This window comes from Glycine soja, chromosome 8, assembly GCF_004193775.1.
Source record: "Glycine soja cultivar W05 chromosome 8, ASM419377v2, whole genome shotgun sequence".
Classification (NCBI taxonomy): Eukaryota; Viridiplantae; Streptophyta; class Magnoliopsida; order Fabales; family Fabaceae; genus Glycine; species Glycine soja.
In genome coordinates this window covers 17,609,009-17,622,269 of record NC_041009.1, presented here as the reverse complement: position 1 = coordinate 17,622,269, position 13,261 = coordinate 17,609,009, and the positions used below count along the sequence as shown (strand labels likewise).

The 13,261-nt window shown below is 29.3% G+C and overlaps 1 protein-coding gene across 1 annotated transcript; it reads right to left on the bottom strand.

The window, feature by feature from the left end:
* Positions 1-39: 39 nt before the first annotated feature.
* Positions 40-1,251, bottom strand: LOC114422477. The gene has a single exon (XM_028388856.1). It carries the CDS (start codon positions 1,136-1,138, stop codon positions 422-424), a length of 717 nt encoding a protein of 238 aa, XP_028244657.1. The 5' UTR covers positions 1,139-1,251; the 3' UTR covers positions 40-421.
* Positions 1,252-13,261: the final 12,010 nt, after the last annotated feature.

The following is a 13,261-nucleotide window of genomic DNA, read 5'->3' as shown; positions in this document are numbered from 1 at the left end:
CATACTGCAACTGCATACAGAGTAAATTCGGACTGGTGATAAACGCTAATATCTGCGTGGTATAGGATAGGCTGGTCAAATGAAAAACAACAGCAAGATAAAACAAAGAAAACAAATACATGAATGAGGAGAGTATGCAGTCACCAGTTCAAACTTCTATCTATGACCATATTCAAGATTTTAACAGAAGTCAGAACAATATATTTGCCCTGCTCTAGGAATCAAATGAAGCTAAAAATCAGACTGTCCTCCATGTAAAACAAGTGAAACACAGAGATAATATAGGAAACTACAATTTTTAACATGTCAATACAAATGACATGGAAGCAAGCTAATCTCAACATCTCAAGTCATATGCTTTTACTTATGACTGAACATTTAATACCAAACAAAGCTTCAAGCCAGACGAAATCAAGTTAAATCACTCCTCCTCCTCCTCCTCCTCCTCCTCCATCTTCCTCATCATGCCAGGCCTCTCGCTCACGGAAAACCAATCCTTTTTCGTTTCCTTCGGCCTCAACATCCCGAATTTCTCCTCCAGCCTAAGTCTCTGGCGTGAAGCTTTCTTAGCGGTCTCAGTTTGATTCTGATCCAACTGATCGAATTTACGTCTGAGACAATCAAGAATAGTTTGCTTCTGGAACGAGGTTTGCTGCGGTGGAGGCGCGGTGGTATTGGAATGGGCCTGCTTCTGCTCCTCCTCCTCCTCCATCTTCCTCATCATGCCAGGCCTCTCGCTCACGGAAAACCAATCCTTTTTCGTTTCCTCCGGCCTCAACATCCCCAATTTCTCCTCCAGGCTAAGTCTCTGGCGTGAAGCTTTCTTAGCGGTCTCAGTTTGATTCTGATCGAAGTTACGTCTGAGATAATCACGAATAGTTTGCTTCTGGAACGAGGTTTGCTGCGGTGGAGGCGCGGTGGTCCGGGCGCGGAATTCGTGGAGGTTTTTGTTGATGTCGTCGGTGAAACCTGGTTGGGAGTTAGGGGGAGTGCGAAAGGAGGAACGCGTGGTGTTTGAGGGAGAGGATTGTTTGAGATTGTCATTGAAAAGGGAAGATAAGGGAGAGTTGGAGTTGGTGGAGAAGAACAACACGCTTCTTCTTCTGCTTCTGCTTCCAAGACGGAGAACAAGGGCCATCGCTGAACTCAATCAAGATTGTTGCGACGACGTTTTCCTTCCTAGGGTTTGTTAGGATTTTGTTTTTCTGTGACTGACTCAAGCCTCAGGGACTTCAGTACTCGTCTAATGTTTTTTTCTTCCTGGGCTAATTAGGTAATAAACTAATCATCTTTTTTAAAAGAGATAAATTAATAATAATGTTAAACTCATCTAAATTTTCATCAAATTTATACTTAAATACCTGTTTTTAGTTGTTGTAATTCAATTTTTTTATGTTTTTCTCTTACAAAATTACTTTTTTTGTCATTCTAAATTATATTTGTTTTATTTTTTTATATTACTTTAGATAATATTTTTTTACTATTCACTGTAGCATCTAAAATCCTTTAAAGAAAAAAACATAATTTACAATAACTAAAAATAAAAAATAATTACAAAAATAAAAATTTTAAAAACACTAAATTGAAAAAACTAAAAGGTATTTAAATCATAAATTTATGTGCCTAATATGCTTTTCTAAAAATAAAAATAAAAATAAAATAGAAATTTGTGTACTATGCTTGTACATGTAATATTGCTGTTTAATTTTCTTGCCTTTAATTTAGAACTATGATATTTTAGCTTAAAATGCACTTAATGATGACGAAAATCATTGTTGCAATAAATATAAAATAAGTGGTTTTTTTAAGAGAAAAAATTAGTAATTAATTTGCAGAAAAAACAAGTAGTTATTAGTTTGCAATTGGGAGTAGATTTTTCCCCTGTTTACTTATGCGTATAGGCTTGTAACAACAAACCAATATGGTGTGCCAGGATGATTCATTATCTTTTAAATAGTAGTCATGTGTTTAATTGTTTATTTTTGCATGTAAAAAAAACATATATTGAAAGTGAACAAACCCTTAAATGAATTTTAGTAACTCACTCTATTAGTTATTAACTTTTGATCAAATAATACCCTAATTCATCCAAAAAAAAATTGTAACATCTAAAAGCTACAAGATTTTTGCTATATTTACTCTCCTTTTTTCCTAAGTCCACTCTCATATGTTTTTTTCTGTTTTTTTACTATCATATATATTCTTTTATACTTAACATTGATACATGACCATTATTTCAAAATATAGCTTTTATTACAATACGTGAATTTAGACACGACGTGGTTGAATTAATGCATGATAGCTAGGAACGGAATTTTTTTAATGTCTTTAATATGTTGGATGCATTTATTTGTTACTTAATACTCTTATTGATTATTCAACGTTTGGCCTAAAAAAATTAATGAAAACGCGATAATTTTTGTGTTTTGAATAAACACATTTTCATTGTGTTCTTTTTTAGATGCACAATAAAAAAGTTTTTTTTTTCTCCAAACACAATGAAATCGTGATTCTATAATCATAACATAATCACAATTTTATTTCCTACACATACACCATAAAAAAATTAATACCTCTAACTAACGAACATAAGACACAAACGAAGAAGGACAATGATTATGGAAATGGGAAGGGGAAAGGAAATAGGGATTGTCGAAGAAGGATAAATGGTGGGAAGAAAAGGAGAATAAGGGAGGTGAGGTGGGAGGAGAAGACAACCGAGAAAGAGTGGAAGGGATGTTCTACCCTTTTGAGTGTGAAGAGGGAAAGGAAAGGGGTGGGTGGGGTGTGAACAACTGCCACATGAGCAATCTAATCATTTTGCAAGAAGTTCAAAAGGTGGATGGTGAGAATAGAAAAAGAGCGAGCGAGTATAACACCCCATACTAACCATATACACCATAAAGAAAAAGGAAAGAAGCCTAAACCATACCCAGTATATATATATATTCACTTGTAACACATAGTAAAGCCTAAACAAGATTGGAAACAATCTTGACCATTAAATGAGTAATAATAGGTCCTTTAGATTAAAATTGGCTTCATGAAACTACTAATGTTGTCAAGTAGATAATAGTAAGGCCTATTAATTGTGACTTATGAATTTGTAATAAAATTTTGATATTCTTAAATGATACATACTCTAACTAAATTTGACTTTGGTCATACAATTATTGTGTGTTTGACTTAGGGTCCCATAGTATTTATACCCTATCATGGAATAGGTGGTTGGAGGAAAGGGGACATTAATTCCAAATTATTTCATTCTACCATCAACTGGAAAAGAAGGGAAATGTGCTTAGGAATCTATTCATTGAAGGATCATGGGTAGAGGAACTAAGACAAGTCAAAGAAACACATTAAGAATTTTTTTCAATAGAAGATTTGAAGAGGAGACTTTGGAGAGGCCTACTTTAGATGAAGTACACTTTCAACAATTATCATAAGAGGAGCATGGAGAGTTGGTTTCACTTTTTGAGGAAAAAGATATTAGAGAGGCTAATTTGGAGTGTGAGAGTTTCAAAAGTTTGAGTCCTGATGGATCCAACTTTAAGTTCATTAAGGCCTATTGGTGGACTTTAAAAAGGGATATGAAGAGATTTTTGTTGGAATTTCACTCTAATGGGATCCTCCCAAAAGGGTGTAATCCTACTTTTATCACCTTAATCCCAAGGGTTGACTTGTTGGACAAGTGGCCTAAGAAATATTAAGAAAGGGGGGTGAATTAAGATTTCGTTGATTATTCCTAATTGAAATTTTCTCTTTCTTAATTATTCCCTAGATTCAATTATTTCTTTGTTAACAAGTTACTGACATAATAAATGAAGGAAAATAACTTGCGGAAATGTAAAGACAACAAAAAGTAAAAGAGATAAGGGAAGAGAGAATGCAAAACCGGATTTATCCTGGTTCGGCCACAATCCGTGTCTATATTCAGTCCCCAAGCAATCTGCTTGAGATTTCCACTATCCTTGTAAAATCCTTTACAAACAATGAACCACAAAGGAATCTCCTCCTTTGTGTTCAGTGATTACAACCAAAAAGTTATGCCCACTTCTTGCAATGAACCCAAAAGCGGTTAGTCTTTTGAGTCCAATGATAACAACCAAGAAGTTGTACCCACTTCTTGCAATGAACCCAAAAGCGGGTTAGTCTTTTGGATCCAGTGATCAACCAAGAAGCAAATCCATTTCTTGCAATGAACCCAAAAGCGATTAGTATTTTGAGTCTAGTGTTTAATCAAGAAGACATTCTCTTGAAAAATAGTCACCAAGAGTAAGTCTCTTGAAAAACTTTTTGTAAGAATAGAGAAGGAGAGGAAAATAGAATAGCACAAGTTTTTGCCCAATGAACTTTTCTTGACAAAGCAAGTATTGAACAAATTTTTTTTAGAAAGATATTGAGAATGATTTAGTAATCAATATCTTTTGAAATTCGTGTCATGGTCACATATTTATAGCCATTTGATGGCTCTTGAAGAAACCATGTTAAAAGTTGTGACTTTTGGCAATTTCTTCAAAACTAGTCACTTTTAAAAGTTGTGACTCTCTTGGAAACTAGTCACTTAAAAGTTGTGACTCTCTTTGAAAACTAGTCACCTAAAAGTTGTGACTTTCTTGAAAACTAGTCACTTCAAAAGTTGTGACTCTTGAAAAATTCTTCAAAAATTAGTCACTTTAAAAATCGTGACTATTGGCAATTTATTTTTCAAAACCAGTCACTGGAAATCGATTACCATTATAGTGTAATCGATTACACATCAACAGATGTGACTCTTCATGTTTAGATTTTAAAAACCAACATTTAGAAACACTGATAATCGATTACAAATGTTGTGTAATCGATTACACAAGTTTGAAAATGTTTTATCACAAGTTGTGACTCTTGAAATTTGAAATCCAACGTTCAAAAACATTAGTAATCGATTACATGCCCATGGTAATCGATTACTACTTTGTAAAACAATTATAAAACTGTTTGGGCTTCTGGTAATCGATTACTGCCTTATGGTAATCGATTACAAGAGAGTAAAAACTCTGGTAAAAGATTTTTCTTTGAAAAATTCTTTTGGACAAATTGTGCTATTCAATCTTTTCTTTGAAAAAATCTTTTTATACTTATGTTGATGCTTTTCTTGAAGTTCTTGCATATCTTGAGTCTTCTCTTGAATATTGATTCTTGAAATTTACTTGAATCTTGATTCTTGTCTTGAGTCTTTGACATCATCAAAATAAGCTTGGAAGCTTTACTTGCACATGACTATCCATAGGGCATTGGTGACTATACACCATTTCTCTTGTGGGGTGTTTGTATAAGATCTTGGTCAAGGTTCTTGCTAGGAGATTAAAGAAAGTGTTGTCAAGCGTCATTGATAAGAGACAAAGCACTTTTATTGGAAGTAGGAACATTTGGCTTAATGTGCTTGTTGCAAATGAAATGGTAGAGATAGCAAAGAGGTGTAGGAGGAAATGCCTAGTGTTCAAGGTTGATTATGAAAGGATTCGGTATGTTGGATATTTTATATATATATATACATATATATATGCTTCGTAAACTTGGCTTTGGTGAGAAATGGATAGGATGGATAAAACAATGTCTTGTATCAACTCATATCTCAGTGCTTGTTAATGTAAGTCTTATAAATGAATTTATTCAACAAAGAGACCTTAGATAAGAAGATTCACTAGCTCCATTTCTTTTTATTATTGTGGTAGAAGGCTTAGGTGATTTGATGAGGGAGGCAAACTTTAAATAATTTATTCCAAGGTTTCCATGTTGGTAAGGATGAAATGGTGGTTGACCTTCTTCAATATGTGAATGACACTTTGGGAAGGTAACTCTAGAGAGTGTCTTTACAATAAAATAAAATAAAAACATATTGATGTGCTTTGAGCTTGGTTCAAGTCTTAAAGTCAATTATTTAAAGAGCTCATTTGGTGGTATTGGAGTTGAAACAAATACCTCGGTGAGCTATTCACAAAGTCTCAATTGTAGATTAATGTTTATTCCTTTTGTCTACTTGGGGTTGCTGATAGGTGCAAACCTAAGAAAGTAACTTATATGGATGCTGGTGGTGAAAAAATTCAAGAAGAGATTGACTACTTAGAAGAATAAAATCTTGTAATTTTTGGGGAGATTTTTCTTATTTATTTTGTGTTATCTTCTCTTTTTTATCTTTCTTTTTTTAAAATGCTTTGTCAATTGAGAGAAAATGGTAAGGATCCAAAGACAGTTTTGTTGGGGGGGGGGGGGGAGGGGGATGAGCTAGGATAAAATAAAATATGTTAGGTGAGTTGGAAAAAAAATTTCTATCCAAAGAAGAATGACGGGTTAGGATTTAAGGATCTAGGTATGTTTAATGTTGTATTGCTTGCAAAGTGAAAATGGGATTTTTTTTCAAAAATTTGGACTCCTTGTGGGGACAAATTATCATTTCTAAATATAAGGGTTGAAGGGGTCTATGTGAGTGATATTTGTTGTTAATAAATTCATTTTAATTACAAATAACACAACAATTATCCATTTTTCTTGAATTTTTGTTTTAGTTTAACCCCAATTTAGTTAAGAAATAGAGTTTTATAGAATTTTAGGCTGTAAATAAATTTTAATCTTTTTCTCTTAGTTTTCTACTCTTTTGTCAAGGTTTTTGGAGCACGAATTGAAGTTGTCATTCACGATGCCTCTCGTTCAGTGAGCTATGCTCGCCCAACGAGAGTATTTGTGCAAACAAGGCCATGTGGGAGCTCAAGAGTGAAGAAGAAGGGTCAAGTCATCAGAAGAACTCTCCCAATAACTCTCCCAATGAGGAGAAACTTGACCAACAAGTAAAGGCGACTGAGTGAAGAAAAGAAATTAAGAATTTCAATTGTCGAAAAATTCGCCCAACGAGTGGAATCACATCTTAAGTGTCGTTTGAAATTCGTAAAGAACTCGCCCAACGAGTAAATCACACTCTGAAGTGATAAAACAAAACCTTTGAGTCCAATATAAAAGGACATTCTCTTGGACTTGCTAAGGGGGGCATAAACCTGGGGTTATGTGTGGTGATCGGAGCTCCCATCTACCTCCATCTTTCATTTTCCTTCATTTTCTCCCTTTCGTTTTATAATTTTGAGGTCTTTCAAGATAATGAGAGGCTAGTTAGTTCGTCCGTTATTGAGGAATTGGTGTATTAAGTTTACTGTTATGTAGTTAATATTTATATTTATTCAGTGTTTATTCTTGTGTTACTACTTCTTTCCATTTTGATTGTTTTTTTTATGGTTTGATTATCTTAGCTTCAATTCTTTATTTTTATTATCATTACAAAATACTTAAAAATTGAGTTTTGAATAAATCATCTAATGAATATCTCATCTAGGAATGGTAGAAGTTTGTTAATATTATTAGTGATCAATCATATGAACATATTTCATAGTTAAATTCACATTGAAAAATAATTATTTTAGCTTCAATGTCTCAAGTGATATTTTTCGTTTGATGTGACTAAGTTTTCAGACAAAAGATTGAACAAATCCCTATAAAATGTAAAGTAACAATACTATCAATTATTAATATTGTGTGTACATGCATAATAAATAATAAATATAATATAATATAAATCATTGATTTTATTTTTAATTATTAATCATATTTATTTATATTCTCATAGAATAAAATTTAATAATTATTCACACACAAGACCATGTTATTATCATTTAATCATAAATTATCATTGTTATTATTACATATATAAAGTACTGCAAATCTTTTTTAAAAAAGTTCATTACATAATTAATCTATATTATCATTCATCTTTCATTCAGATCCAACCCAACACATAATTTAGCAGAGTTCATAAAGATGAACTTAGCAAACTCTTTGAAAATTAAATTATTCTTGGAAGTTTATCAAATAATTAATCTGGAATGTTTTTTTTAATGGTAATATTCTAATAGAAGTTATTTCTTTAATTCTTTCGATCTTGGAAATCACCGTTGAAATATGTGCATAAAATAACAAAGTTAATTATATATCAAATGCGCATTTAATATTTTTCAATTTTAAAAATAGTTATTTGTTTTTAACCTTTTAAGAATTTTTCTAAAGCTAATAAAATATTATTATTATTATTTCAAGTTTAAATTAAAATAAATTAATATCATATAGTCATATAGATATCATTCATCTTTTAGCCCCCTCCCCCAAAAAATAAGTCATTTATATGCAAATATTATGGGACATAGTTGACAAATATCTTTGTCTCTCAAATATGTAGTTAAGAGTTTAATTAATTTCTATCTCTAAAAAGAAAAGTTTGATATCCAGATTTAAATATATGAAAAAATATTTATAAAGACTTGAATCCTAAACTCCGATCATATCTATCATTAAATTTCATAATTATGATGTATTTTTGTATAAAAAAATATCATTACATGTGTGTAAAAATCTATATCTAAATTACCATTCCTCTTTCATTCAAACTAACCAAGTACCCAACACCTAATTTATTGAAGTTCATAAAATTGAAATAGACAATCTTTCAAAATTAAATTATTATAGGAATTGAACGTTTATTACACAATTAATCAGAAATATATATTTTTTTCCCATGGCAACATAAATAAGTTATTTATTTAATTATTTTGATCTTGAAAATTATAATTGAAATATGCGCATAAAAGAATAAAACTAATAATGTATAATATTAAATGGGTGTTTAATTTTTTCCATTTTAAAAATAATTATTTTTGTAACTTTCTAAGAAATTTTCTAAAACAAACAAACAAATCATAATGATAATATTAATATATTAAGTTTAAATTAAAATAATCCGTGTATTGTAGGTTGAGGGATAGTACAAGTTCTTACTTTAAATTTATTTATTTATTTATTTATTATTATTATTATTATTATTATTAATTTTTTAAATGAAAAAAAGAAAAGAAAATAATACATAGATAAGGATTGCCACATAAAACAAAGCAGCAATGAGGCAGTGCGGCGCAAACCTAGGTTTGTCAATAATAACAAAGACACTTCTACACTTACACTATATATACCCCTCCATCATTTTCACTCTTTTCAATGCATCCTTTCCTACAACAATTTTCGCTTCCTTCTTCTTTGCTCAATCATGATGTCCAACTTCGACGACGACCAGTGGGTTGCCAGGGCCATGGTTGACGACACCCTCGCCGCCGAGCAGCTCCTCCTTCTACGCCATAACCGCCCCAACGAAGCCCCCTATCGCCCAGACGAACCAATCCATTATCCTTATCTATTCTTTATATTAAGGGTCATTTTATGGCTTTTTCGATTATTTATTTAAATAAGATATTCTAGTCAAAATCAAAACATCGCAGTGTGTCATTCTTGTACTTTAACTGATCATTTATGAGGAATGACAACGACTATTTGCTTCTATGAATACCTGCAAAAATCATCTAAGATGGATAGCATAATTATCTTCCTTTTTTTGCATAATTATCTTCTTAATAGACTGGTATTTTTATTTCTTTTTTATCGTATTCAAAGCTCTTGTCTCTTTAACTATGACCGTGTAAGACTTAAATTAATAACTTGTGGCTAAACTAATATAGCGAGTTTCACAAATTGCCATTTCGAATTAGAGGTGCACCATTATTGCCATTTGTGGAAATAGGTTAGACTCTGCGATAAGAACTTATACCCCAGGATGGATCCAAGGGAGATAAGAAGGAGCCTTGACTTTCATATCTATTAACACCTTTTTACTGTTTTTTTTTTTTAAAAGGGTGAACCAAGCTAGCTTTAGATTGAAAATTAATGACTAATATTTTAAGATAGTAAAATATATTTAAAAGATTAACGTCATGTTTTTATCATATGCAAGATCCATGATTGAACCCAAGATTACATATTTAAGGAATGATATTATTTATTAATCATATCATCCTAGGTTGGTTCAAGACTTTTTACATATACAAAAAAATAATAGAAAAAACAAATAAAAAATAAAGTATTAATTAGGTTATTATTTGCTTAATTTTCTTTCGGTAAGACTAGAACCTATACCTATTTTACACATAAAATTAATAATAAATACTTTTATGAAACTCATTATTTATTATAAATTAGATATTTAAATAGTTGCATAAAAATATTAATCCTTCCTTTGATATATTTTTAGATCCATCCCTTCCGATGACCTACCCTCTATTAGGCATAAACGAGATCACACACTTTAACAAAATAAACTAGTCCTAAATTTTTATAAAAGTCTATTTGGTTAGAAAGATTAAGCTTTAGGTTATTTAAAAAATCTTTTTTAAGTTTGACTGATACATCTATGTGAGTTAAAAAACTATTTTTTTAGTATTATTATTATATTAATTTGTTATAATGTAATAAAATTATGACTTATTTATCTTTTTAAAAAATGTTAAGCATATTGACCTATATAAATTATAAAGTGTCAAGCTTATAAGCTTATTGAAGTATAATTTCTTGCTTTGTTTATAGACCTTATTACAAAATAATCTTTTAAAAAAGTGATCGATCATCATGTGGGTCATATTCAATATTAAAAGTAAATCTGTCATGTAAACATGTTACACTTCATTCTTATAAAATCTAGTTATTCTATTTCAACTTTGATATCATGCTTAGAGTAACAACTATTTTAATTTTTATAAATTATATTCTGTTTCATTTTCTTTTACCATTAGCTTATTAGTCTGTTAGCCCATATAAAAAAAAATCAGGCGTATAAATTTTTTAAAGGGTAAATAGTTATTTTCGTTTCTAAATGTATAAGGTGTTGCCAAATTTGTTTTTTAAAAGATGAAAATTCAAATTTTAGTCCCTAAAAGTGTAAAAAGTGTAATAAATCTATCCATCCATTAACTTCCGTCCATCATTATTGTTAATGAAATAGTCCACGTGACAACATTCAGGGATGAATATGTTAGTATTCTATACATTTAGGGATGAAAAAGACTATTTATCCAAAATATAATGTAATCTTTATTTTTCTCTTCTTTTTTAATCGTTGCAAGCATAACATTACAATAAGCACTTCAAAAAAAATAAAAACAAGCATAAGTTAGAATAAATATAATAATAAACATAATCTATCTATTGCTCTAAAATTTCAAATGTGAACCTTACTCAAGATATAAGATTCAAACAAAAATGTACAAACATTAAGTTCATCCTTACAAAAAAAAATGAGACCAACTTAATTTTTCATTACCTAATATTATCACAATAGAAATTTTAGAGTAACAAACATATTATGTTTATTAATCAATATTATGCTTATTATTATGTTTGTACTAACTTATGCTTGTTTTCCTATTTTTCTAAAAGTGTTTATTGTAATGTTATGCTTGCAATGATTAAAAAAAGAGAGAAGATGAAGATTAAATTATATTTTGGATAAATAGTTATTTCAGTCCATAAATGTATAGAACACTACCAAATTCGTCCGTAAGTGTGTTATATAGACTATTTCATTAACGATAACAAACTTAAGTTAACGAATAGATAAATTTGTCGTACTTTTTTTCACTTCCAATGACTAAAATTTAAATTGAATTTTCATCTTTCAGGAATAAATTTGTCCATGCTTTTATACATTTAGGGGACAAAAATGATCATTTATCTTTTTTTAAAATATAAAATATATCTTTAAAGTGACTAATAAGGCAAAGGCAAAGTAGACTTTCAAATACACTAAGTGAAATCTAAAAATAAAGAGGCTAGGATTATTTGACCAAAATCTTATTCACCCTAACCTATTTTTTATTATATTAGACTTAGAAGTTTAGAATATTATTGTAATGTATTTTATATATATATATATATATATATATATATATATATATATATATATATAATATTTAATAAATCATCATTAAATGCATTAAAAATCATTAAATAATGTATTAATTAAACAATAAATGTATTTGAAATAATATATTTTTATAATTAGTTAAAATACGGGCAACAAACATAAGTATGGATGCATAAGTAATCAATAGATAAGATTTGAAATATTAAAATTATTTATGATTCTATATCGAAATATTTGTTTCATAAAGTACAAATATAAAAACAAATATTACAGTACCCTATTCAAACTCTACAAATTATAATCCTTACCAGTATATAAAAAACAAAAAGAAAAAATATGATGCCTACCACTTATTCATTTGTCTAAGTTGTCAATATCTTGTAAGACAAACCGGATAATACATGGATATTCATGTTTCCAAAAAAATTGTTCAACTGATGCATTTGCACATTAAAACGTTTATACACGAAACAGTATTATTAGATATTGGATCCTAATTAAACTCAGACCGTATTCCATAATTATAATATGTTCTTGTAATTTTAAATAATAAAATTAATATATCCTCACATGTACAAAGTACTACAAATCTAAATCTACATTGTATCACTCTTTATTCAAAGAAACCCAACACATGGTTTAGTAAAGTTCATAATGATGAGATTGACAATCTTTTGAAAAATAAATTATTCTAGGAAGCCTTTGTTGCATAATTAATCAGATTTATCTCTCATGGTAACAAAAGTTATTTCTTTAATGCTTTGGATATTAGAAATTACCGTTCAAACATGTGCATAAAAGAATAAAACTAAATCTTTCCATTTTAAAAATTATTATTTATTTTTTAACTTTTTAAGAACTTTTCTAAAACAGATAACAACAATAATAAATATTTTAAGTTTAAATTAAACTAAACATCATATATAGATATCATCTATCTATGTGTAACATAATTGGTAAATAATTTTATCTTTAAATATGTAATTAAAAATTTAAATCTTAGATTTGTGTAAAAAAAATATCTATTAAAATAAATAAATACTTTAAATAAATATCATTATTTTGAGAAATTTATCCTTAATTTTTTTTAATAGAAAATAACTTAGTTCTGAAAAAAATTATTAACCAAAGATTGATACAACTAATAAAAAATATATCCATATTTAACGAAAATATAAGTTGTATTCTTGGTATCAATATAGTATATAAGTATTCTTGTAAGTGATAATTGAAACCTGAAATATGTCTGACATAGAAACCCCCCATAATCCTAGAGACATTAAAACAAAAATGGTTTAATTGAGGATGAAATAGTAAACGTGTCACATAATAAGTGTATAGCTTGGAAGTAGGTTGAGGGATAGTCCATGGTTTTACTTCATTAATTATTATTATTAATATTAAATTTATTTTGTTTGAAAGTGATGGAAGAGTTAAGAA